This window comes from Cyclopterus lumpus, chromosome 25 (genome assembly GCF_009769545.1).
Source record: "Cyclopterus lumpus isolate fCycLum1 chromosome 25, fCycLum1.pri, whole genome shotgun sequence".
In the NCBI taxonomy this organism is placed as follows: domain Eukaryota; kingdom Metazoa; phylum Chordata; class Actinopteri; order Perciformes; family Cyclopteridae; genus Cyclopterus; species Cyclopterus lumpus.
The window spans coordinates 6,763,905-6,788,170 of record NC_046990.1 but is presented as its reverse complement, the minus strand read 5'-3'; the positions used below and the strand labels follow the sequence as shown (position 1 = coordinate 6,788,170).

Below are 24,266 nucleotides of genomic sequence, written 5' to 3'. Positions count from 1 at the left end.
GATTCAGCGACGGGGCTCTTTAATAAACCTGCCCGCCTATTTGTTTTGGATGCGAGTCGCTGTTTGTTTAAATATTTACTCAACTCCATTTGGTTATGGAAGCCGCCGTGGAAAAAAAAGAAAAGAAGAGTGTCAGCGTGGCCGGGGATGTGGGCGAGGGGGAGGGGGTTGGCGAGAGGGCAGAGTTTTAAAAGTTGGATCTCACCCCGTGCTTTAGGAAGTCCCCTAATAACCAGTCAAGGTAACTGTGGAGGGATGACTTCTTAATGCAGGCATGCGGGGAGGCAGACGAGGAGAAAAGTGAGGAAGAGGACCGCAGTGTCCAACCTATACAACCTCGAGATCTTCAGGAAAAGGGAGAGGAGAGATTTGTTACCAGAGCGTGACACATCGTGGAAAGAATGAAAACAAGAAGACACGTCTTCCCACTGTGACACCAAGACCCTTTTGGAACGTCCCTCGTGAAATCAGCTCAACCTCTCCTGTTCCTTTGTCATCTGAACCAAGCGCCGCTCCAGTCTGCACACTAATCCGCCCGACGACTCGACCCCGACTTCCCTCTATGCTCCTCTCAACTTCCACCCCCCCCCCCCAAAAAACCCTCAGCCAACATCCACAAAAGGCCTAATACCCTTATCATTCATGAAAAGCAGAAAGGGGATACATGAGGACACATCCGTTCCCCACAGACGGTCCTGGAAGCCCGGGGAAGAGGTTTGCACGGGCTCATGGGTGTGCGGAGGCCAGAGACATTCTCATGGAGTAGAGTCCCCCTCCAGACTGCAGCCATGCTCCTCGGGGGAGAGGGGGGGGGGGCTCCTATCTCATTATTCCTCCTCGTTCTTGTTTTCTTTCCCCACTCCAACCATCATTACCTTGATAAATTATTGACTTTACCAGAACATTTTTACTATATAAATAACTCCACAAAGAAAATATTATCCCCTTCTGAAAAGCGCACAGCAGCCAATAAAAACCTGCCGGAGTTCCATCAGGCTACTTGGGCTCGGATCTAGTTATGTATGACTGTGTGGTTCTGCCTAAAGTCCTCTCATCAGTTCTCCCTCTCTCTCTTTTCAAACATGTGTACATGCATGCATAGGTTCCTTTTCTTTCTCCAGAAGTATATTGATTGATGTCCTTCCTCCATGAAACCTGGACTTTCCTCCCTGTTCTCAACCTTCTAGCTGGCGCACGATGGTTTGAGATCACAGAAAAGCCATCAGTACGGAAACATCTCTGAGAGGCCCACATAAGAGACCACCAGACATTGTCTTCTGACCGTGCGGACTGGTAATAAGAACGATGCAAATGTTTCCATGTCTCGCTTTCTCTCTCTGGTCCTCCCAGTAAACAGCACAATTACATCTAATCCCATCATCCAGACCACTAGCAGACAGGAACTCCTTCCAACCTCCGACGAGTGCGGCCAGGTCCATAGGATAAGCTTTTCAGCAAAGAGAAGTATGTTCTCAGGGCTAATTTTAGGATTGACAAGCAAAGCCAGTGAGATCATTACTCTGGAAGATTTTGGAGAACAATGAGAAGCTCAGGACCGGGGAGGCTCTCGATCGTAAACGAGAACATTCATTAGGGAGAAATAAAGAACAAATACTTAGGTTAGTTTTTATGGGAACCGATTTTGTGGCGTAATTGTGCGGGACAGACAGAGATCGATCTCGAGACTGAGGCGAGACAACTTGTTCGCGGAGTCGTTCTGCGGTCTTTTCTTGTGAAGGAAAAACACAGAAAAATAACGGTTAACACCTCTGATGATGATGTTACTAGGCAACGTTCAAACACAAACCTGGGATGAGAGTTAAATGGTCAAAGACCTCAGGCCTCGAGTCTGTCCACCAGACTACGTAGTCAGAACGTATAAATTGACCAGAAAAAAGCCTGATGGACTGACCAGAAATATGAGCTTTTATAGAAGCTAACCAGAGCCTTGCAATTTTTGAAGTGCAAAAAAACCCCACTAATATTTGTACAAGCGTGTTCTGAACAAAATATTATTCCTCATGTGACGGAGAGCCAATCTTTAATTGCAGATGTGTGTCTTTAGTGACAATATATTTGACCATGTGCTGCGTTCAAAGTCCGTCATCCACCGGAACTGTCTTCGCTCCAGAGAGTCAGCGGCGTTTTTTTTGTTGTTTTTTTTTTAAACATGTGCCCTGTATAGTTAACGTGCGCAGCGACCAAAACCAGAGAGGCAGAGTGAAATATTGTGTTGCCAAAAGGAGTCGGATACGGGTGGTGCGATTTGAGCCGGGCAGGCCCACACAGCCCCCAGAGACCCCAGAATGATATCACCTTGCCCCCAGTGCTTTCTGGGGAAATGATCTGCAGTGAGCTTGGCCCTGCGTGTCTGTGTACATTTGCCTACACGTTAACAGGCACCTTACGAAAGCCTTGCAGGAAAGTCCCCCCCTTGATTGCTGCGAAACTGTAGCTAGGCTGAGTGTGGTAACAAAACAACATAACACTCGCTTTACATCATAAAAGTGCCAGGCATGCGTTCCAAGTGGCCAATTGGAAGCAGGGACAATCCAAGCGAGTGCAATTGTTCTGAGGAGGCTTTGAACTGCTGAAAAAAAAAAAAAAACTCTGAAAATGATTTTCTTCCAGCGGATTATGATTTGTTCTGCGATTTCCTAAGGTGATTTCTGCAGGGAAATCAATAGCTCCAGTGGAAAACTATGATAATCAATAGGCACGGAGAAAGGTCTGCTCTTGCCAGTTTATAATCGGGCGGAACATAACACCGCTCAATATCAATATTCCATACATCCAGCACATCGGGTCATTTAATCTTGTAACGGCATCTCAAACAAGCGCACTCTGGACATGCAGACTTATATGTTTGAAGCACTTTAAGGCGCGGTGAGAGGACATATTGTGGGTGTCTGAGCGGGGCCCGGACCTGGAGGAGAACCGGACTGTACCGTTGATACCCTTTATGTAGTAATCTATTGAGCAATGTTCAATGTCTCTTGAATTATTCCCTCAGTAAACATGAGTTTATGGTCTTAATATCTAGTTTCAAGCATGATGTTAATTTCGTAAATTATGGTCCATTTAGAGTCAAAGCTTTAGGGCGGGGCTACAAGGTAAATGGACCTGTACTTGTAGAGCGCTTTTTTCATCTTCCGACCACTCAAAGCTCTTTAACACTACATGACATCATTCACCCATTCAGACACTGATGGGAGGAGCTAAGGTTCCACCTGCACATCAGAAGTATCCAACATTCACACACACATTCATACACTGTAGGCACAGCTACGGGAGCAAGGTGACTGACAGGTCTACCAGAGACGTATTACTACTCCTCTACTTCACTCCTCCACATTCCAAATATGATTAAAAAAAAAAAAAAGCTTAAAAGGTAGTAATCTAGGGTTGAACACGGCACACAAGTATCGCAAGCATTCGAGGGACTAAATACTTTGGAGTTGCACACTTAAAGTCAGATTCACTCAGTGAAACATCAGCAGTGTGGTTCCTATAAGAGCCTCGCGATGACGTCTTCTCCTGAAGGTCAGCTGAGTAGCAGCACTGGTGGCAGCCCATTTGGCCGGCTGCCACTGCTGAGTCTCATGTGTTTACTCCCCAATGCGCCGCTGAATGGCTGTCCGCACACGTGTTGACTCCGACTGGCAAACAACCTGCACATATCTCCTCTGTTTACCCACGCAGATGACTGAGGACTGAGAAATAAAAGCCCCTCAGGAGTCCCCTGAGAAATGATGTGGCGGCAACTAAAACCGAGCCTCGTCATACATCTGGATGTTTATTTGTCGTCACGTTAGAACGAGCACATTAGCGCTATCGAGGGAAAAAGGCCAAATGATAATTTTGTAAAAAAAAAACAGAGGAAAAAATGAGCTGCTCAATTTCAACTAATTTCTTACAAAAACACAATTTATTTCTGGCCAAATATTAATTTGCCCCCCCCCCAAAAAAAAAGCTTGCTCCATCACAGCCAATGAGATTAAGGCCCATCAAGAAGACAATGGACATTTCTCAGCTCCGTTCACATCAGCTCTACCCTTTGGTAAATCATCATGGCTTATTGATTCAACCTCAGCTGGATCGGATGTCCCGGGGTAAACACGCAGCAATTACCAATAGATTTGGAGAAATCCTTCAGATCACTCGCTTGCGGCTACATGGCTTTAGAAGATGAAACGCACCCTGCTGACGGGAGAAAGCAGGAGACAGCTTTATGTCCACAGGCATGCATGATAAACTAATAACGGCAATGTAGTGAGCCCCCCCCCCCCATCATCACCCTCCTGTTTAAACGTCCAGCTCCAGTGTGCTCCACACATAGTAAGGCAATTAATAAATCATCTTCACAGAGGCTAAATCCAATCATAACATGTTCGATGTCAGCAGCTCTTCTCGTGAGGTGAAAAGGCTTAACAAGGTAAAATCCACCCTAATAACAGAGTCCATTTGTTATTCCCATGACCTTTGGTCTTTCAGTCCTGGCTCACCATCGTTCTAATGAGTCTCACTTCAAGATATTCTCTTTTTTGGGAGGATTCAAACCTGGTCTCACATCAAAATCTACTATGTTTGACCACGGCATCGAAGTTTCACAATAATTGAACTGGATTCAGAACCGCATGTCGCCGCCCAGGTCCCAGTATAAGTATGTCTGAGGATCACGGGTAATGCATCCTTACGTTATCCACAGAAAGCGCACTTCGTCATGTGACGTAAACACAGGCAAATAAAAACGAGTACGTCACAATTTTAACGAGCCGTTATTATGAAACTCAGTGGTGCAGGAAAGAGTCCTACAACCTGGAAATGAGTCAGCATTGTTATGGTTAGATGCCTAAAATAAGGTCTATAGTTAACCAGAAGCTGAAAACATTTGAACATTTTGTTCTACGATATGAAATAAATCAGTAAATACCGCTCTGTTGAATTTAAAAAAGGCGTCTGTCTAAAAGAGAGGGCAAACCGTCACCACACAAACACTATTATTCTCCTTTAGTGGTGGAGACGTCAAGTCATGTGACCGCGGTGGACTTCCTTTATAGCACAAATCATTCAAATTGTGTTCGTGTGAAGATGATCTTGAACAAAACATGCACATATCAACGTTTGTTTGCCACAGAGCTTACATTCTGCAATAATGCAAATAATGCTATTGTCCAGGGAACCAGTGCAATGCTGCAGCACTCTATACAGGTTTCACTGTCGACCACTGTAGCTTTTATACTTTATGATGTGCAACCGGTCTGGTGGATTTTCACCCAATCGGCATCAGCAAACTGCTCTTCCCCCATTATTCTACATTACTCAACAGTGACCCGAGGGAAAGCTAAATATCAGGGTTGATCAGTCTGCATATCAAGTTTCTGTGTATCCAGTGTCCACCGCAACATGGCCGGCCGACCCTGAGAATATTACAATATGAAGAATTAACATTCAGTTCATCATCCTCAAATTAATCACAGAAACAAAGTATTATTAAGAGAAATGAGTTGGAACAGAAAATCAATTCATGAATCTCCCAACAAAAAAAAAAAAGAAAAGAAAAGGAAAAAGGACTGTATCAAGTATCACCAACAATTCAAGAACATTTTTCATCCACGGCCCAAGATGTAAGGTCACGGACTTACTGAGAAACAGAGTATTTTCTTGCAGGAAGGATGCATTATATTGTAACACGGATAAGGTGGTTCTAGGATGAAGGGAACGGAATACCTGCCGTGCTGCAGTCTACCGGGATCTTCTGACTGCAGTGGGTTATTGTTTCACCATGATTGAAACCACAAGGGCTAAATGCCTCGGCCCTATCCTTATTCTGATTGCTCGCGGAAACAATTTGTAACTTTTCATTACATCTCCTCATGTAACACCGCAGCCATTTCCAGGGAAGATGCTATTCATTTACTGGGGAGCTCCATTCCAACGTAGTGTTAGAGAGTTGGGGCACTGAGGGTTGGATTTCAACAAAAAAAAAACAGTACCAGCCCCTAGTTACCAATGTCTTGTTTCCACTTCACAAGAGAAATATTTGTATAAGAAAGAGCCCGAGTCTGACTCAGTGTATGTTTCTGACTAACTCATGCAGTCCAACAATGAGATGCCTGCTACAAATAGGTTGCTAAACACTGCAAGAGGCACCATTTTCAGCCCACATGTGCTGACCACTTTACATTTCACCGGCCGACGCACTGTGTGAAACACGACAGTTCATTTAAAAGAAAGCCAGTTTACGGGCTTTGTTTTCAGCCATTTACAAACACCTGAGTGGGAGACAGAGTGACGCAAATGCAGACAGCGTGGCGAAGAAAAGAAACAAAGACGACAAGAGAAAAAAACTAGAAAGACAAACAGACTGCTACCCAGAGAGAAAAACAAGAAGGTAAACATCAAGTCACGGACATGGACAGTGGTGTTGCCACGATACATCTCCATACACATACACACAATACCACAGCATGAACCGTTGTGATGCAGTGTGTATATCTATAGGGCTTTTATTGTGAAAGGTAAGAAGAAACCGTCATACACCGATGCCCTGAAAGCATGGCACGCACACAGACTTCCAATTGCCAATTAGAAGAAGAATATGCATGTTTTAAGGTTGTGTGATGATAACACATCTAAATAGGCTAATGCGTCGGCATGGGAACGAGTTGAACTTCTGGCACAACCCCTTTAGGCACGGCATTACCTTACCTTAGCGTGGATTGGGAGATGGGACATTCATAGAGACAACCCATAACGCTCAGCTACAGTACTGAGTCTGCTCATAACCCATAAATACAACTCTAATTAAAAACAGTCATTCCTAGAGTATCAGTACTAATAAAATGGGGTATTGTTACCGTGCAACACTAATAGACAGCTGGTGGATCGGAGGCCGTGCGCATTGATGGCCAGAGTACTCGATTCAGTTGAGTGTTGCTGACGAGCTACAGCCTGATTTAGCTTTGTGTGCCGCGTTGGAGCCAAGGTGACTGTTTACTGACGACCCCTAATGAGAGATATGAGTAAGCAAAGATGCTGCGGTTTGGAAAAGCCATTAGTGCCAAATTCATTTTTGAATGAAACAAGGAACAGAGGGAAAACCAGGAGGAAGGCGGCGTTGACCTTTCAAGCTGTGAGCTTTTAAAGCGAGCAAGGAAACAACCCTAATGGCCTTTTTTTAGACTCCGAAATGTCAAAGGAGCATATTTCCCATCGAAACACTTGACATCGGGTGGGGGTGAGGGTGTGGGGGGGACGGGACGTCATGGACATGCAATGTTATTTACGGCCACAGGATGACTTCACCCAAAACCCGGATTCATCACTCCTGTTGGGAACACATTTCCCAGGGACTTAAAAAAGTAGAAAGAAAAAAAAGACAAACAACCTCTTGCTTATTTCCCCTGACTCTTCACTGCGCTGCTTTGGCAGAGAATGTTTCAACCGTTAAAGTGTTTAGAGGACTTGGAGCCTAAACACTGTGAGAGTCAAACAGTAGAGGCTGGGAAGTCTTTTTTTCTTTTCTTTTTTCCATTTTACGTATTTATTTATTCAATTTTTAAACTCTGTAACTAATTCAGTTACATGAAGCCAGCCCATACGCTCCGTCAGATCGCATTAATTAAATATGTATAGGGGGGGGAACGCGTGAGGGGCGAGGTGGGCGATGAGGTTCGTGAATGCACCACACGAGTATTAAATGAAAACCATGTCTGCAGTCAGTATGACTCTGTTGTGTCATAGACAGCTCCTCAACACTGCTCCAGCCATCCTTCCCGGTAGGAGTGGAGGAGTATGTGTGGGCTGTGTGGGTGTTTGTGCTTCACATGTTTTTTGGGATCACAACTCAATAGCCCTGATGTTTAATGACAGATTCCTCCAAAATTGATCAAATACCATCCCAAGGCCTTTTGCACTGCATTTGCTCAGTTGATGAATTAACCCTCCGCTAAGTCCCGCCCCTGGAATGTAAACTGGACAATCGTAGCGCAGCATCGGCCAGGTGTGACCAGGGTCCGACAACTAACCAGCTCTGCTCCATAGACTCTCATCAATACATGGAGATGTTCTTCATGTAACAGTGATACTCCATACCCGGAGAGGAGATGTACGTTTCTACGTAAAACCTGTGGCGCTAACATTAGCAGAGTAAGTTAGCACATCCTTAAGTAGCATTAGCACTTCTATGCTACGCTGCTAAATTCCTTGACTAAATACATTCTTAGTCAACCAACACTTGTTTGTGTAATCGACAGATCTGAAAAAACTGAGTTCCTCCAAAAACAATCATGCGAAAGCATCAATTTAAATCTTGTATTTACCAGAGATGTAATGTCGAATAGGTCATTCAGCATGGAAAAGAATAAATAAAAAATCTTAAGACGACGAAAACCAAAATGACCAACTAATCGACTAAGAAGTGTCAGCCCTTCCTACCCCCATCAACACCAACCTAAAACATATACTTCGCACTAAAGCAAGCAGTCACGTTGCAGACAAGGTCCGTAACTTCATCTCATCTCTGTCCTGCTCTCCCTCTCCGGCCATCTCCATCCAAAAGGTTCAGAGTTTTCCTACTTAAGAGACCGATTTGGAAAATTCTGGAAAGGATCTAAAGATCAGACCGCAGCAAGGCTGCATGAGTGTGTGAGGGTGTCTCTGTGTGTGTGGCATGCACAAGTATGTACATGTACATCATAAAACCCGCCAGCCTGTACAGTACGTACATGTGTGCTGACATGTAGATGTACTCTCTGCCTGTGTGTGTGCGCGTGTGTGTGTTGTGTGTGTTTTGCTCTGAACAGGGGGGTCCCAGAAAAGCGGAAAACTGGCATCGAGGAAGCCTCCACACAGCCAAGCCACTCATCTATTCTGGGCATCCGAGCCCACAGTAATACTACCAGAGGAGGACATGCGGTGTATGTGGTGTCCTCTGAGAATCGGGTTCACTCAGGTGTCAGCGAAATGGAGTGTGTTATGTAACAACATCGTAACATGGCTTCACTGCAACAGGGTGACATGCAGTGAAAAAAGGTTATTCTGCTACTGAAAGACCATATCCTAAAACATAGAAACATCAGGTAGTTATTGCATATGTATTAAAGGAGAAGTAACTGGCGTCGCAGTTTTCGTTTGTATATTAATCTTTATGGAAAACACATCTGAAAACAAAACAAGATCTTGTGCTAACCCGTTCCCTTTATGTGTGTGAACCACTCAATGCGATGTCATAGTAATAGCTTCGATATCGACGTTAGTAAACCTACCTGTCACCGTTTTGGTTTTGACCGGGCTGCTGGCGTAGTCTGACGCCTGATTGGACGGCTCTTTGGCCAGCGGGGTGCTCCCTACCGACGCCTCGTCCTCTCTCCTCTTGGCCAGAGGGACTGAACCTGGAGTCTGCAATGACATCACAGCATGAGTGAGCACCTATGAGGCCATCAGGAAAGGAGATACGCTGTTTGATTGTAACACAATTAAATGTCCGTTAACAGTGAGATTGCAAATTATTCAAACGTTGTTCTCTATCGCTCCTCCGTCGTTCTGCGTTAGTAAGGCCACGACCCAGAGATAACTTTAGACTTTAAAGATGTGGGTTAGAAAGGAGACACGATGCATAATGCAATGCAACGCGAGACAGAGAAGGGAGGCAGAGAGAGAAAGAGAAAGAGAGAAATGCGGTGGAACACAACAGAGGCCTCCAAGACCAACAAGGAATAGTGACAGCACCATATTATTCTTGAGCATTCTCCCATGCTGCTCGTGGGCCGAAGACACACACATACATACCCACACATACCCACACACACACACACACACACACACACACACACACACACACACACACAGGCTGGCAGTGAGGTGGCTTAAAGACAGAAGAGTGGAAGGTTGGTCTAAAATAAGGAAACCCATTAGCATCAGCGCTAGGCTATGCAGCTGCACAAGGCTGCAGGCCAACGACGTCCTGCAGCCCGAGTAAACACCCACACACACACCCATGGTTTGTTTGCGACATAACATAGAGTGAATGCTACTGTAGTTCTATATATTTTGATTGAGGATTGAGAGCATGAAGACAGCAGCAGACTGTACATGTATAGTGGGGGGGTGAACCTGAGCACTATACAGTACACTACTCCTCGATGTGTGTGCACCGTTAGCTCCTCGCTGCCGGCTCAGCCATTGACATGCTGAGAGCCGTTCCATATTGGGCACCTTTTAAAGATCTGCTTGCGGGATGTGCAAAATACTCTTATTAGAAAGACACTTCCTGTAACTGTATTGGAGGTTTTTACCAACGAGTGCATTGAAAAGAAATGTCAAATTTATAAGCTATTTTGTTTAGTTGCATCTTAGCTAAATGCTCTAAGTGAACATAAATACCCTCCGGTAAGCAGTGACGCATGTGTATATGTCAAAAAGCTTTTATTGTGAAAGGTAAGAAGAAAGTAAGTGAAGCTGCAAAGGAAAACTTGTCCAATTGACGTAAATATGTGTGACTGTAACGCATAGATGCAGTACATAACAGAACACTGATTTACAGGGAATACGTGACACTTAAATCACTGTAGAGACAAACAAGCCATACGTCTGTTTAGTTGGTTGGGAAAGAAGAATGGTAAAAAACAACAAAAAACTAATTCAGTTTGTACACTTCATGGAAAATATTTCAGAGCTCTTTGTTAAAAGCAGGTACCTTACCCAATGACCATCGCTCATTCCTGATGGATGACATAGTATGAGCTAACTCCTTCTACCAAACACACACACACACACAGGAGTGGTGAAAACAGCCAAGGCAAAATGGCTGTTTGCTTCTCAACCTTCCCCCCCCCCCTCATATTCCCTTTCTCTTCATTACCCGCTTCCCAAACCATCTACCTCTCAGATGTGTGAGTCTGCTCTGTTTCACTTGACTTTGAACTCTATAGCCTCCTCTCATTCTCTGCACCTCCTGCCGTACGATGTCCCGTTTCCCCCATTTTCTCCACGTGTTCCTCACAGAACTCACTCTCTCTCTCTCGTTGCGTCTGTCTCATACTCGCCTTCTCTTTCTCCCTCCCGTCAACCTTTCATGTGCCACCCACCCCCCAAACACACACACACTTCTCCCCCCTTTAAAGCTCTTCCCATTAAACTCATCACGTGGGACACGCACATCCTTCTTCTCTCGTCCGTCTGTCCTTAATTCGTATCAATTCCCTGCCATCCTGGCCCTACCAGTCAGTCCCCCCCCGACCTTGTCCTTCACAGGTTGCTGTGTGGCCTTCAGCTGAAGGTCTACACCGGGGCGGGCCTTGAGGAGTGACCCTGACAGGCAGCTGAGCACGCACACACACACACGCACGCACACACACACACACACACGCACGCACACACACACAGTGTTTGTCACACTGGCTGCAGTTCAACTCATAACATCTGTTTACCCTCGTACAGCAATAACCTCCAGATGAAGGAGTTGGTGCAATTAACTCCCTCTCTCTTTGTCTGTCACACACATGCATGTGTACACACACACACACACACACACACACACACACATGCTGACAGCCCTTCTAAACTGCAGGAGGCATGAAACAGAGCAACTTGTTAAAACCAAACAAAAAGTATTACAATATGATACTTTAATGTACTATATATTGATGTGCCTTTATGGGGTAAACCTGTACTATATCGTTGGCAATCAAACAGAGCGCGCGCGTGTGTGTGTGTGTGTATAGCGTGGGCACAGAGACATTCAAAGTCTATAACCATCACCGTGACCCCTGTCAAATAAATAAAGGGAGAGGGGATGGAAGACAGAGAGCAGAGCACATGGAGAAAAAAGAAAAGTAGCAGGGAATGAGAGAAGAGGGAGGGAGACATTGACGTTCCCTTCAGACTCCGCTGCTTGTTCTCTATTAATACAGATTGCATGTACAACTGTGAAACATGTTTAAATGTTGACCAAAATAAAAAGGGCCAGGAGGAGACATTTGGATGGGGTACCTGCTGCTGCCTGCCGATCCCTCGGTGAGGTTGGTACAGCAGCCACGTGCAGAACACCGGGTCCACGTTGACAGATATGCCCTGGACACTGACCAGCAGGATCGCACCTGGACATAAAAACAAAGACACAAAGGATTTAATAATGCAACTCTGCAGACGATCGCAACCACTGATGAATGGGACGGCCCGCGCCCCCCCCCCCCCACCATCGATGCGGATCACTGCAATCAAGTCGGGTAAAAACCAACGAGGGAAAGTGGCAGATCTGCTCAGATCGAGCGTGAGGTGGTTCCTCTCCCCACGTCCCGATGACCTGCCGGTGGGTGTGGGAGCCGCTCTCGTCGGAGCGCGACAAAGGGAGCACAGTTTGTTTCAATTGCGCCTGTTCAAAGAGGTGTAAGCCAAGAAAAACATTTTCTTTTGATAAATTTCTATGAAACTCGAGACCTTCTCTGGGTTTTGGTTTACTCTTAAGTAATAATCTCCACCAACAATAAGCAGGGCCCTGAGGTAATGCATTAGGATCCTATCAATAATGACTCCCATGCCGGCGGGATTAGCGCTGGGGTCTCTGGCGTGCCGTGGAATGTCCCGGCATGACGATAGGAGGATGTTTCAGCTCTAGCAGGACTTTCGGCAGTTTAATGGAGCTTTGGACAAGACCCCCGGTCTTTTGTTTCAGGCCCCGGGGCAAAGCTGCAAGTGTGTAAGTGTGAACGTGCAAATGTATGTGTGTGTGTGTGTGTGTGTGTGTGTGTGTGTGTGTGTGTGCATTTCGCCTTCAAACGAAGCCTGATTGCTTGTTGCTTCGCCTCACGTTTTAATGCCTCCGAAGCGTGGACAAAGCACAATTATAAACTCTGCCTGAAGAGACACACACACACACACACACACACACACACACTGTTGTTAGCTCTCCAACTTGGCAGGAGTTCCTCCCTCCTCCATTATTCCCTGTGAACAATGCAAATAAAACTGTTTCAATTTGCTCCACTTTTACAACATTCAGTGATTTGTAGTCTCTGTGTGTGTGTGTGTGTGTGTGTGTGCCTGTGTGTGTGTTTGTGTGGGTGTATGTGTGTGTGCATTCTCAGTAGACCATGATGTAATATACTGTAGTGTATGCAGGCATCAGCACTAGTGTTTGTGTGTGTGTGATCATTATTCACCAGGTGCACTTCAATCCTCAGTGGTTTGTTACTGGCACAGAATCCTTTAGGGGGCTTGGGGGGGCTTGGGGGGTTCTCATTGGATCAGGTCAAACGGACTAACGTTTCTTCCTTTATCGCTTTATCTAGCTTTCTAATGTTCTTTACTTTCCGTCTGTCTTCACTGTTCCTCTATCCGTGTCAGCATGGCTTCAATTCCACCCACAACCACCTCCTGTACACTTACAACCCTCCTTCATCCATCCTTCCTCGCCCTCCTTACCCTTCCTTCTGAATCCATACCTCCACCCTTCCTCGTCATCCTGCATGCACCTCTCTCCAACCGCCACGCCACGCCGCCGCCCTCCTCCTCCTCCTCCTCCTCCTCCTCCTCCTCCTCCTCCTCCTCCTCCTCCTCCTCCTCCTGACGAAGAATCACAACCTCAGCCCTGTGGCTTGAACTCCCCCACCACAGTGTGGCTGCTTAATAGGCTTTGGCTGTGGCTGCAGGACCGGGGCCCCCCAGCTTCAAGTGGTTTTCATAATAGCCCAGAACAGCGTAAGCAGTATGGGACCCAAAAGAGCCCGGGAACGAGGCTGAGCGCTGAAGATGTATTCGATAAATCGACTGACTCGAAACTGTGGTCAGCGGGATATAGCACCGAGCGCGACGAAGCACGTTTCGGCAGAAATGAGTCATGGCACAATAAATCATATTACTTAGGAGACGGATCCCTTATTTAACAGTTATTACGGCGATAAATGAGCAAATGAGAGTAAATAAAATGCCTAATTGGAGATAAGTCTCTCAACCAGGGCGGACTATGAGGTAACGCCAACGCAGACACACTGTGGAGGATGCTCTGCAGCACGAGAGCCACAACATGAGCAGATACAACACAGACAATAAACCCACACGGAGGGTTTCCATAATGGTTGCTTAAATAACCAGCCGGCATGTGGAAGTGCCAGCAGCCGCCATCTTACTGTGGCCACGTGTCCCGTCTGTTTGGCTTCTGCCAATGACAGCCGTGACCATTTTAATAAATCACAACACCTCTCTCTCTCTCTCTCTCTCTCTCTCTCTCTGACAGTGACACAGAAACAAAATATGTGACCCGGGCTTACGAGGCTTTGAAGACCGAGGCCTTCGGCGTTCGCGCTTTCTCGTTCCATCGCCGTTGTTGACACAGCGGCCCCGGAGCGCGATGCCTCGATTGAAGTGCGCGGCGACGTGACGCGGCCCCCGTGACCTTCGGCGGCAGGCTGGCTGTTGTTTTTTCTGCGCTCCGGTCAGGTGGCATGAGGGTCATTAAAGAAAAGCGATGACAACGATAACAGAGGTGTTTTTCTTACTTCCTAAATCATTCCCCCACCAAAAAAAAACAGCGGAAAACTGCCTCAGTGGCCTGGACTCCAAAATATACACCGTGGCGGCATCTGTGAAGACACACTCACCTTGACTCACCGACAGCGGACCTATTAATGTCAAAGATGAGGTTTTTTTTTCTTCTCAAGACCAGTAGAGTTAAAAGGGAGCACGGGGCTGCTGGTGTTGTTTTAGGGCTGTCTGACTCTCAGCCTGAGGCTACAGTGGAGAGCAGACTGAGAGGAGGCCTCTGACCTCTACGTCCTGTCTGTGTCCTCCTTTCCCCCAGTACTCCATCAAACACACAGCTTTCTGTCCTCATATTGTCTCTTTTTTTTAAATCACGTTACGTCGTTTATACATTTTTTTAATGCAATTATTTGATCTGCTTTTGTTCAGTCCCTGCGAGCGTGAAATTCGATGAGGTCAGCGTGAGTTCAAACAGCAAGTCCCCTCAGCGGAGACCATGGCCCTGATTGGGGTTAGAGGGGTCACGACCCCCACCGTCAGACCTACAAGCAGGCAAAGAGAGGCGGGGCCGTCCAACCCCCCAGGTAGATGGTGAAGGGGGGGGGTAAGGATTTCATGTTCAAGCTAGCTCATCGACCCCTTGTCCCTACAGAATCATCATTGCAGCACACACAGGGAAATAAGATCGTAGAATCTTCCAGACCACCATAACGGCAATATTATTAAACACAAACAGATATGCTTTCTCTGTAGTTGTTCTAGACCCCGCGTCTAGCTCCTCAAACAGAAAATAAATAAATATAGCCCGGCCCGCGTCAACCAGATGACTTTTGACAGGTTTGGTTAATTTTGAAGCCAAGTAGCAAAACAAAACATTACGCCAGCGTGCGGGGCCTGCATGCCTTTAATTGCTTTTCCGATGAGCTCATGACTCGAAGGTGTCCTGGAGCGAGCCTCGCAGCCCGACAGGTGTTCTGCTGGTGTGTGTGTGTGTGTTGGTGACTGTGTGTGTGTGTGTGTGTGTGTGTGTGTGAGAGAGCTGGAGCTGTTGACACCGCTCTAAAAAGGGGCTCAGCTGTGTGTGGGTGGGTAAGTGTGTCTTTGTGAACATATTTATATTTGTATCCATTTGTTTGTGTGTAGGTTAGCTCTCTCTCTCTCTCTCTCTCTCTCCTCTTTCTCTCTCTCTCTCTCTCTGGGGCAATGCCGCCACAGGAGCCCAGGGGTTTAGGAAGGACACGGGCAGGTTTTAACTGGAAACAGATCTCGGCCCTACGGAAAAGCCAGCTCTCACTCTGAGGCCTGTGTGGCTCTCTGCACTGGATGCCGGTAATGTGCGTCTGTGCATGTGTGGGTTTTAAGAGAATCTAAGCGTGAGTGTGTGCGTGCGTGCATGCGTGAGTGCATGCGTGCGTGCGTAAGTGTGTGTGTGTGTGTGTGTGTGTGTGTGTGTGTGTGTGTGTGTGGGTCTTTCAAACATGGCCCAACTGCGGTAGCCTGCAGCTGAGAGGCTGGACCCACCTCGTAAAGGGTGACTACTGCTGTGGGTACTGTAACAGTAATAGGGGGGGAAGAAGGCTGGGGAGTGATTTAGCCGGTGAAAAGGCCGATGCAGGGAAGGCCGGAGTGACAGAAAGCAAAGAAACACCTAAACACACACAGAGACAGAATCCCAGACACACATTCAGAAAGAGAGCGAGAGAGGAAAAAAAACAGGAGATGGAGATACAGAACATAAACACAGAGAACATATAAAACAGTGGATGATGAGAAAGTCGCTTTTTTTTCTTCCCCACGTCCTTTTCCTAATCTACATGATAAGTGACTAGGCGTCAGACTTTGGCCATAGGGTTGTGTGATTTATGGGATGACTGCAGTAAGCCTCCATACATGCAAAGTCCTGTGAACCGGATCCATCACACACAGCCAGGTCTGAGTGTTCGCGTGTGTGCGTCTACATTACATGCGTGTTGAAAGATCCATGTGCATACACATGCGTCTACTACGCAACTCCAAAAAAACTGTGTATGAGCACGCATTGTCAACGCGTGTTCAAGTAAGATGACGTATGGATTAGTTGAGCGTGGGGCAGCATCTCGTCCACGGAGACATCTCGTCCCCCCCCCCGTTTCCCATCAGGACCGAGGCTCCATCTTTCCTATCTGCTGGGGTTTGGATGGACGCCTCATGCTGTGAGCAGTGCAGACCAAAGCACTGATCACTGCTGCAGCGCTGCTGCCTGGAGAGCTTCGAGTGGTGATCGAGGCCAACACTAACAGTTTCTGCTTTTGTCTGTAATGTGAACAAATTCCAGGAGAACGTTTGTCTTCCCCCTCTCTCTGGCAAGAGACACACTGTCGCTTTTCGGACTTTTAGCCATAAGCTTGTGCAATACTCCGAGCTGCTGCTCCCATCACTGCAGTCCCCTCCTCTTCCTTCCACCTGTAGCGTTGCCTGGTTGAGGTCAAAGCTTGGGAAAGTATACTGCGTAACACAGAGAGCTTTTCCCTGCTGGCGATATGCTCCGTCCGCAATTTGTGATTTTTGTTGGCGGCTTTAAATAACATAAAAATGGATCACACACTAAATACTGGACCAGGTACAAATGAACCAGCACACATCCCTAGTTTGTACTGTGGACCAGAAGTGAGGCCAGATGAGGGGTTGGAAGCAGCAGAGCAGCAGCTCAGTCCAGCTCCCTATGTGGATGAGAGGCTCAGCAGCCAAACATATCTGCCTTCTGGTTGATTCCTCGCCTTCATAAATCTGCATCACTTCTCCTGGTGTTGAAAAGACAAGCAGGCAGAAACCCAAGCAGCCCTGATGTGGACTATCCCAGCAGTTATCTCTCATCCTATCCCCTCTCCCCTACGCCGCCTCTCCGATAGGCACACAGAAAACGCTCTATTCCCGTCTCTCACAGCGAAGGAAACCGCTCAAAGTCACGACCAAATGTGACCTGGCCCTCGTCAGCGAGATAGCCGGCCTTCTTAATGGGAGACAAAACAGACACGGCCCTGATTGCATTAATGTATCATTACCGTATCCATCATGGACGCACGGTGCACTGCTGTGTGAACTCCCCCAAAAAAAGAGCCCCAGTGTAATGCAGGAGAAACAGGAGAGACACTTCTGAGCTCATTAAAATAAACAGACTTCTGCTTTTGCTGCTACTTTCCCACAGACGGATTTGGTTTTGCATAGTTACCTTGAAAACTCCTTATCGCTGCTATCAGTCAGCTGGCTCATGGGCTTTCTCTACGGTTCAAGCTGAGTTCTCTCAGTTTGTCACGGGGAGAGGGGGGAGCCAAGCTAGTTAATGTCTGTCATTAGCTGGGGTTCCTTCCAAGCATTTTATATTAATTGCACCGGCGCAAATGCAAAACGGCAAAAATGTGAGGGTTATTTGATATTGCAATCATGTTTCATATACACTGGAGGCAGAACATGTCCATGTAGAAGTTATGCCGTTACAAAAGCAGAGGGAATACTTTGTCAAATAGATGTGGGTCGTTCATTACACTGTAACGCTATTGCAGATGCTTGAAGTGCCCGGCCTGCCTATCTGCACGTCTCTTTACAGTCATTCTTATGTTGACATTATACGAATGTTTTCATTGTTTGAAATATTTTTATTCTTTGTGAGAAAGGAAGCTTCCACTCTTTATTTAGTTTTTCTCTCTGGGTCACCTTGGAAACTCCAGCTGTATTTGATGTGGATTCCCAAAACTGATCTAATATAATTCACCAAAGAGCGTTTGGAGGTTCTAAAATGTTTGTCAAACATCAATCCACTAAGGCCCATACAAATAACATATTGGTTATTGCATCTTTGTACGAGGAATGTGCGGTGGTCACGTGACGATTAAATGGTGCTTTACTCTGTGTTGCATTTCCCTTTTTCACATTAAGGCCTTTACATAACGAATAAACGACATCGTCTCAAGCTTTTATTGTGAAAGGTTAATAAGGAAGGCGCTTCCTTTGTTAAGGTATAGAGTAATAAAGTGTGCCGCCTTGGTTCGCACCTGGAAGCCCAGAAATCGACGAGGACGGTGTTTCCTTTTTTTTGCAGCATGATATTTGAGTTTTGTGTGAATCAATCGTGGTGTGAACGTATTCTTGTATCTCCCTCCTCCCCCTCATATCTCTTGCTGATTGCGCTTTAGAATCTATTCTTATTTTATGACTTCTTTCAAATATCGTGACGTCTTGTACTCGCCATCTCTCCCTCTTCCGTGTCCATCCAGCTGTGTTTTTGCAATGATGGTGGTCGTCCAACCCCGTCTTCTCCAGTCATCCCCCCGCCGGCTCTCCACAGCACGTCTGCCTTCTGGAGAGCAAGCGGGACAACTGAGGACGAGATCCTGTCTTCAATTACCTCAGAGTCTGTGCACCTCTCTGCAGAATGTCTCTCCTCTCTTCTTTTGTCAGCTCAGTCGGCTTAGTAATGATCTCAGTGACAGATCAAAGTCCTCTGGCTGAGACTCGGGGTCACTCAGGAAGCCGCGACTGCTTCACAGAAGGATTTGACGTATGCAATGGTTCCTATCCTTTGGTATGTCTATGTACTGTATCTGTCTCCCGGTCTGGCTGTTATCCAGTGAGTATCTCTGTTAAGCAACTTGTCTGTTTGGTCCACGAGTCAAGCTCATTTCAAATACGCTTTCCAATTTTGGCCATGCCGCAGGTGATAAGCGGTCACTGATGAGGCCTTTTTTTGCACCGTGCTCCTCAGAGACCAATAAAAAGAGCGTAGCCAGCGTTACGATGTGTTTTCCCTTGGATGCTCAGTTCGTTACTGCTCAAGTTAGCTACCGGCTTCTTATATTTGTTCCAAAGAAAACGTAGCTGCTGCTGCTGCTGCCAGCAAATGGTGGGGGGAAAAAAACATAATTTTCTGGACACCAGAGGATTTCTTCCTTGGAAAACCTTGGACGTGTTGAGAAAGGTTCTCGTAAAAGTCTTCAGAATCCATAGAGGGAATTAGTATTTTCTTATAACTAGTGAGAGTGTAATAAAATAAATGCAATTAAAGCAATTGATTGTGGTTTTAAAGGGGTGTTTTCACAGAGGGAACATAGAAGCCTGTTTGCCAACTCTGGTGGTGCAGTTGGTCTCTCTGCAAATATCATACTGTGGATAGTATTACTATACATTACATATATACCGTGTCAGTTTTTACTCTGTATTAACCCGCATTACGGTGTCGGCCTCTCACATTCCCATGAATCGGACTCAACGGCAGAATAATAAAAACACGAGTTATGGGGACATGTTTTTATGTGAAAGCTACTACCTCTTCTCCTGCTATCCTACCTCTATTCATCTCAGTTTCAGTCCACAGTACGTGGCTCCCTCTCACTTCCCACCATCCACCTCGTCCTCCTCTTGCTTGCCACAGTAGATCGAAGATTACTCCTCTTAAAGACAAAGCCTTAAGTGGTTGCACATTTGAACCATTTAGCAATTTGGCGTAATGGTTTCAGGATGAGCCGCGTTAGCCGCGAAGCAGGAACGAAGGGATGGAGAGGAATGGAAAGGGGGTGTCGAGCGCAGTGAAACACTAGCTCTGATTGGCTTGGATTCCCCCGATGCAGCGAAGGGGGTCACCGCGGTGTCAACGTTGAGAGGGATGAGCTCAAACGGAGATGGGATGACGGGAACTGAACAATTAGAAGACGGAGAAACGTACGCCAAGAGATATTGGAAAAGTAGAGAGGGAGTGTGTATGAGGCCGCTTTAGATTGTGACTTAGAGTAAGGTCAGTTAGTGTCGTTTGGTGGATTAGGGCAGACAGGGGGAGCTTAGTGCTCTCTCACTGGTGTGTCAGTTAACCCCAACACGTTAAATCTTGCATGAAACTTTGTGTTCTAAATAACAGATAAGCATGATAGCTCCCCAAGGACATTATCTGTGTGTGTGTGTGTGTGTGTGTGTGTGTGTGTGTGTGTGTGTGTGTGCGTGTGTGTTCTGAAGCTGCAGACAAAGAGCTCCTCTTCATCTCTGGCCTGTCATTAGCCACTGTTGAATGAAGCCACGGTCTGAACACTCCTCACCGACAGCAGAGTAAAGGCCCAGTGTGCCTCTTTTTGTTTTTGGTAGGATGTCACTCATGTCCGCACGCACACTGAAGATAAAGGAAGAGGTGTTTATACCCATCAGAGCTGTATTTAATGCAGTCACACAACACCGACGTGCACACACATACAGAATTGCGTGGGCCACCTGTGACACAGGACGTCCAGACGGCCATCAGCTGCCCTCTGCGTTAACAAACCGTGGCACAAAAAGCAGCGATGAGTCAGCTACTCTAAACACACTTGAAACCGCTCCCGAGACTTGGCTTATTACGAACAGGACGGGGAGGAGAGGGAGATGGAGAGGGCGATAGGGGTGGAAAAAGGGAGAACGAGGGAGGAGACGGGAGGAGAGAGGGAGAGCCGGAGAAGGGAGGGAAGGCGGGGCGAATGTATGGGGGATAGGGAGGAAGGACGAGAAGCCTTTGAAGGTACAGAAGCAGCAGCTGCCAGAGATGCTGCACTTCTCCTTCAACCTCTAATCTGAGAGTTACCATCAGGACACAGGCTACATCTAGAGGGGAGAAGAAGACCCCTTCGTGGTCCAGTTGTCTCTCTCTTGCTGTCTAATAAAAAAATATGACTAGTGTGTTTGAAAAGCACGAGGAGTCATGAAAAGGTTCAGCCAAAGACGTGAAGACAAGATGCTGACGCACACACAGAGGCTGCCCACTGTTGTTCATCTTCCAACAGCACCACTCCTTATACATGCACCGCTGGCCCGGCTCGCCCACAATCCCTCTCCTGTCCTTTCGGACGTCTGTCGGCTGATGAGAAAAAGAAGAAAAAAAGAAGGGGAGATGACATATTTGGTCATGGCGGCGGGGAACAAATCCCAAGGTGATCGAAAAATCTCAACATAAATATCTCTGTGGAAAATCTTGAACCACCTTGAGAATAAGTGTCCCAAGTCATTTAAAGGAATGTAATGGGAGACGTGCTGGAGGAAAAGCTGCTTCCAACCGTTTGACCCGTAGTATTGCTTATCATCATTAACCATTTGTAATCTTCCAAACACAGTCTTTCAGCAGGGCTTTTAAATTGGGAGAAGCATACTTCAGTACGGTGATAATGAATTGGCACCGTCCACCACTCGCGATACCGGCAACCAAGCAGCTAGAGCCGGACATATCTGAACCATAGTTGGTCAAGGATGTGTGCAGGGGCATTACGTAAACCTCCACACGGAGGAAGAATGTAGGCCCGCTCTTCGCTTCCAGCCCACACGCCACACCGTTCGCTCCTCGGACTGAGACTTCGACAAAGAAAAACAGGCTCGAGATATCAGAAACCATGTTGTTGCACGAGCCTCCCGACTCAAAAATAATCACGAACAACTTCATACGGCCAACCTTGTGGCTGCGTGCTCATTTTCAGATATGCTTGCAGGCCTGATAAGCCAATAAAAAAAATGATGTCAACAGGGCCTGTTGAAAACTCTCTGAAAGCAGGCACTTATTTAACCCACGTAATGTGGGACCAGCTTGCATTTCTAATTCAGGTGAAGGTAGTGCATGAGACTTACCGGGGATCTAAGATTTGTATTATACTATTCTGAGAAGCTTTATGAACATGGTGGCTGAACTTTTAATTATGAGAGGGAGGAGGGAGGGGTGGAAGCTAATCTCTAGTGGCTATTAGCGTCGGGAACCAGTCCTTTCATCTGCAGCTCTTGTATATGCTGCGAGGGGGAAGAGAGTGGTGCTCGGACTGACTGTGTTTACTGCCTGTTTATCTAAGTGGGCATGTGGGGGGCTGGCGGGGCCACGGCAGGTCAAACCACACACAGCGAGACGAGTCCAGGACCCCCGGAGGACCACTAAAAGTGATGAGATTTTACAACTACTGCTTGGCCTGTGACTACTGCTGCTGCACACACACACACACACGCACACGCACACACACACACCTACGTTTGTAGTAACAGACTGACGTACGCACACCCCTGACTCAGAGTGATGAGAGTTTATTACTACTGTGTTGAGACTAAGTGCCCCCGGGGGCAGGAAGACGAGTTGAGGGTTCCTGTGGACCTCGAGGCCCCCAAGGCAAAGAGAGGGAAACGTTGAGAGGGTCGAGCATGTATACACGAGATCGTTACTTTCAGTCTACTGTGTTTACATTATACATTGCGACTGAGTTACACTAATATAATGAATAAGGCAGCTACCTCTAGGTATGAAAAGTGAAGTCAATGCTAAATGGTAAATAAATGGACTACTTGTACAGCGCTTTTCTCGTCTTCGGACCACTCAAAGCTCTTTAACACTACATGTCATCATTCACTTATTCACACACTGATTGTGCTACAATGCAAGGTGCCACCTGCCCATCAGGACTTACTAACCCATTCATTACCATTAGCGTGCACAGCTTGCCTCAACATGGACGAGCTGAGACGGGGATCAAACCACCGATCCTCTGATTGAAGGACGACCATGCTCTACTACGGAGCCCCCGTCGCCCCGTTGAAGTGCCGTAAATTTGCATTATCTCTCCTGTCCAGTCCTCTTGTTGTATAGAAGTCTATGACTCATGTGTTAAAGCTGCGTTCTCTCTACTGACCACCAGAGGGCGACTCCTCTGGTTGTATAGAAGTCTATGGTTCATGTGTTAAAGCTGCATTCTCTCTACTGACCACCAGAGGGTGACTCCTCTGGTTGTATAGAAGTCTATGGTTCATGTGTTAAAGCTGCATTCTCTCTACTGACCACCAGGGGGCGACTCCTCTGGTTGTATATAAGTCTATAGAAAAGGACTCTACTTCTCTCTTGATTTATTCCCTCAGTAAACATTGTTTATGGTCTCAATCTCTAGTTTCAAGTCTTCTTCAATACAGCACGAAGTTCATTTAGTAAATGATGGTCCATTTAGAGTCAAACAGACCATAAAGCAGGGTATTGCCTGCAAAGAACCAAGATGGCGACTGCCAAAAAACAAGAGGCATCCTGGGCGCTCCTTTGTGCTCGACGGCAATAGATGTAATCAGACGTGGTAAAGCATTACTAGTAGTAAATCAGTCAATACATACACTTCTTACATACAGTCTATGGCAAAAAGATATGTTACAGTATAGGCCAACCTACATATATTCATGTTATGTACAAAATCAGATGGAAAGAATCAAGAAATCCTTGATGTCTTCAAGGTGATTTTTTAGAAAGCAGTAACTTAAACATCAGAGTACAAGCTGTTACATCTATAAGTTGCGCAGTAAGCACATATATTAGAGAAGTTTCCTTCATGGCAGATGGTCGTACTGCTACCACCTGTGTGATCTCGATCTTTAGTACCACTGGCTGCACAGAGGACTGCTTTGTGCCGACCAAGGGAGTGAGAGACTGAGAAAGCCACTAGCGAGCAGCAAATCAAAGGGCGAGCAGTCTGGTTTGTTTTCTCACGGTACAGGGCCTGAGTGGAAAAAAAAGACCAAATAAAATAAACCTTTAATTTGACTGAAATTGGAGGCAACAAGCGCTGCTGTAAGAAAAGGCTGTGAAGTGTGATTTCTTGCGGTTTGGGTTAATCCTGATTGAGGAGCCCCTGAGTTGAAATGTCAGCAATATGAGACTAAAACAAAAATAATTACATCCAGGGTTAATGAACACAACTGCCTGAGGCCTGGGGAACTGGAGAGGACAGGGGGTGGGGGGAGTGAAGGGGAGACAGAGACAGAGAGTGTAGAGAGAAGGTAGGAGAAAGAAG

General features: G+C 46.5%; 1 protein-coding gene across 1 annotated transcript in view; it reads right to left on the bottom strand.

Annotated features, from left to right (window-relative positions):
• LOC117727940 (vacuolar protein sorting-associated protein 13B-like) overlaps positions 1–24,266 on the bottom strand; it is a 305,167-nt gene that overhangs the window by 169,370 nt on the left and 111,531 nt on the right. The window contains exons 20-21 of the mRNA XM_034528491.1: positions 11,995–12,101; positions 9,270–9,402 (exon numbers count right to left, since the gene is read on the bottom strand). Coding sequence (XP_034384382.1) covers positions 9,270–9,402; positions 11,995–12,101 — 240 coding nt within the window. The remainder of the gene's footprint in view (positions 1–9,269; positions 9,403–11,994; positions 12,102–24,266) is intronic.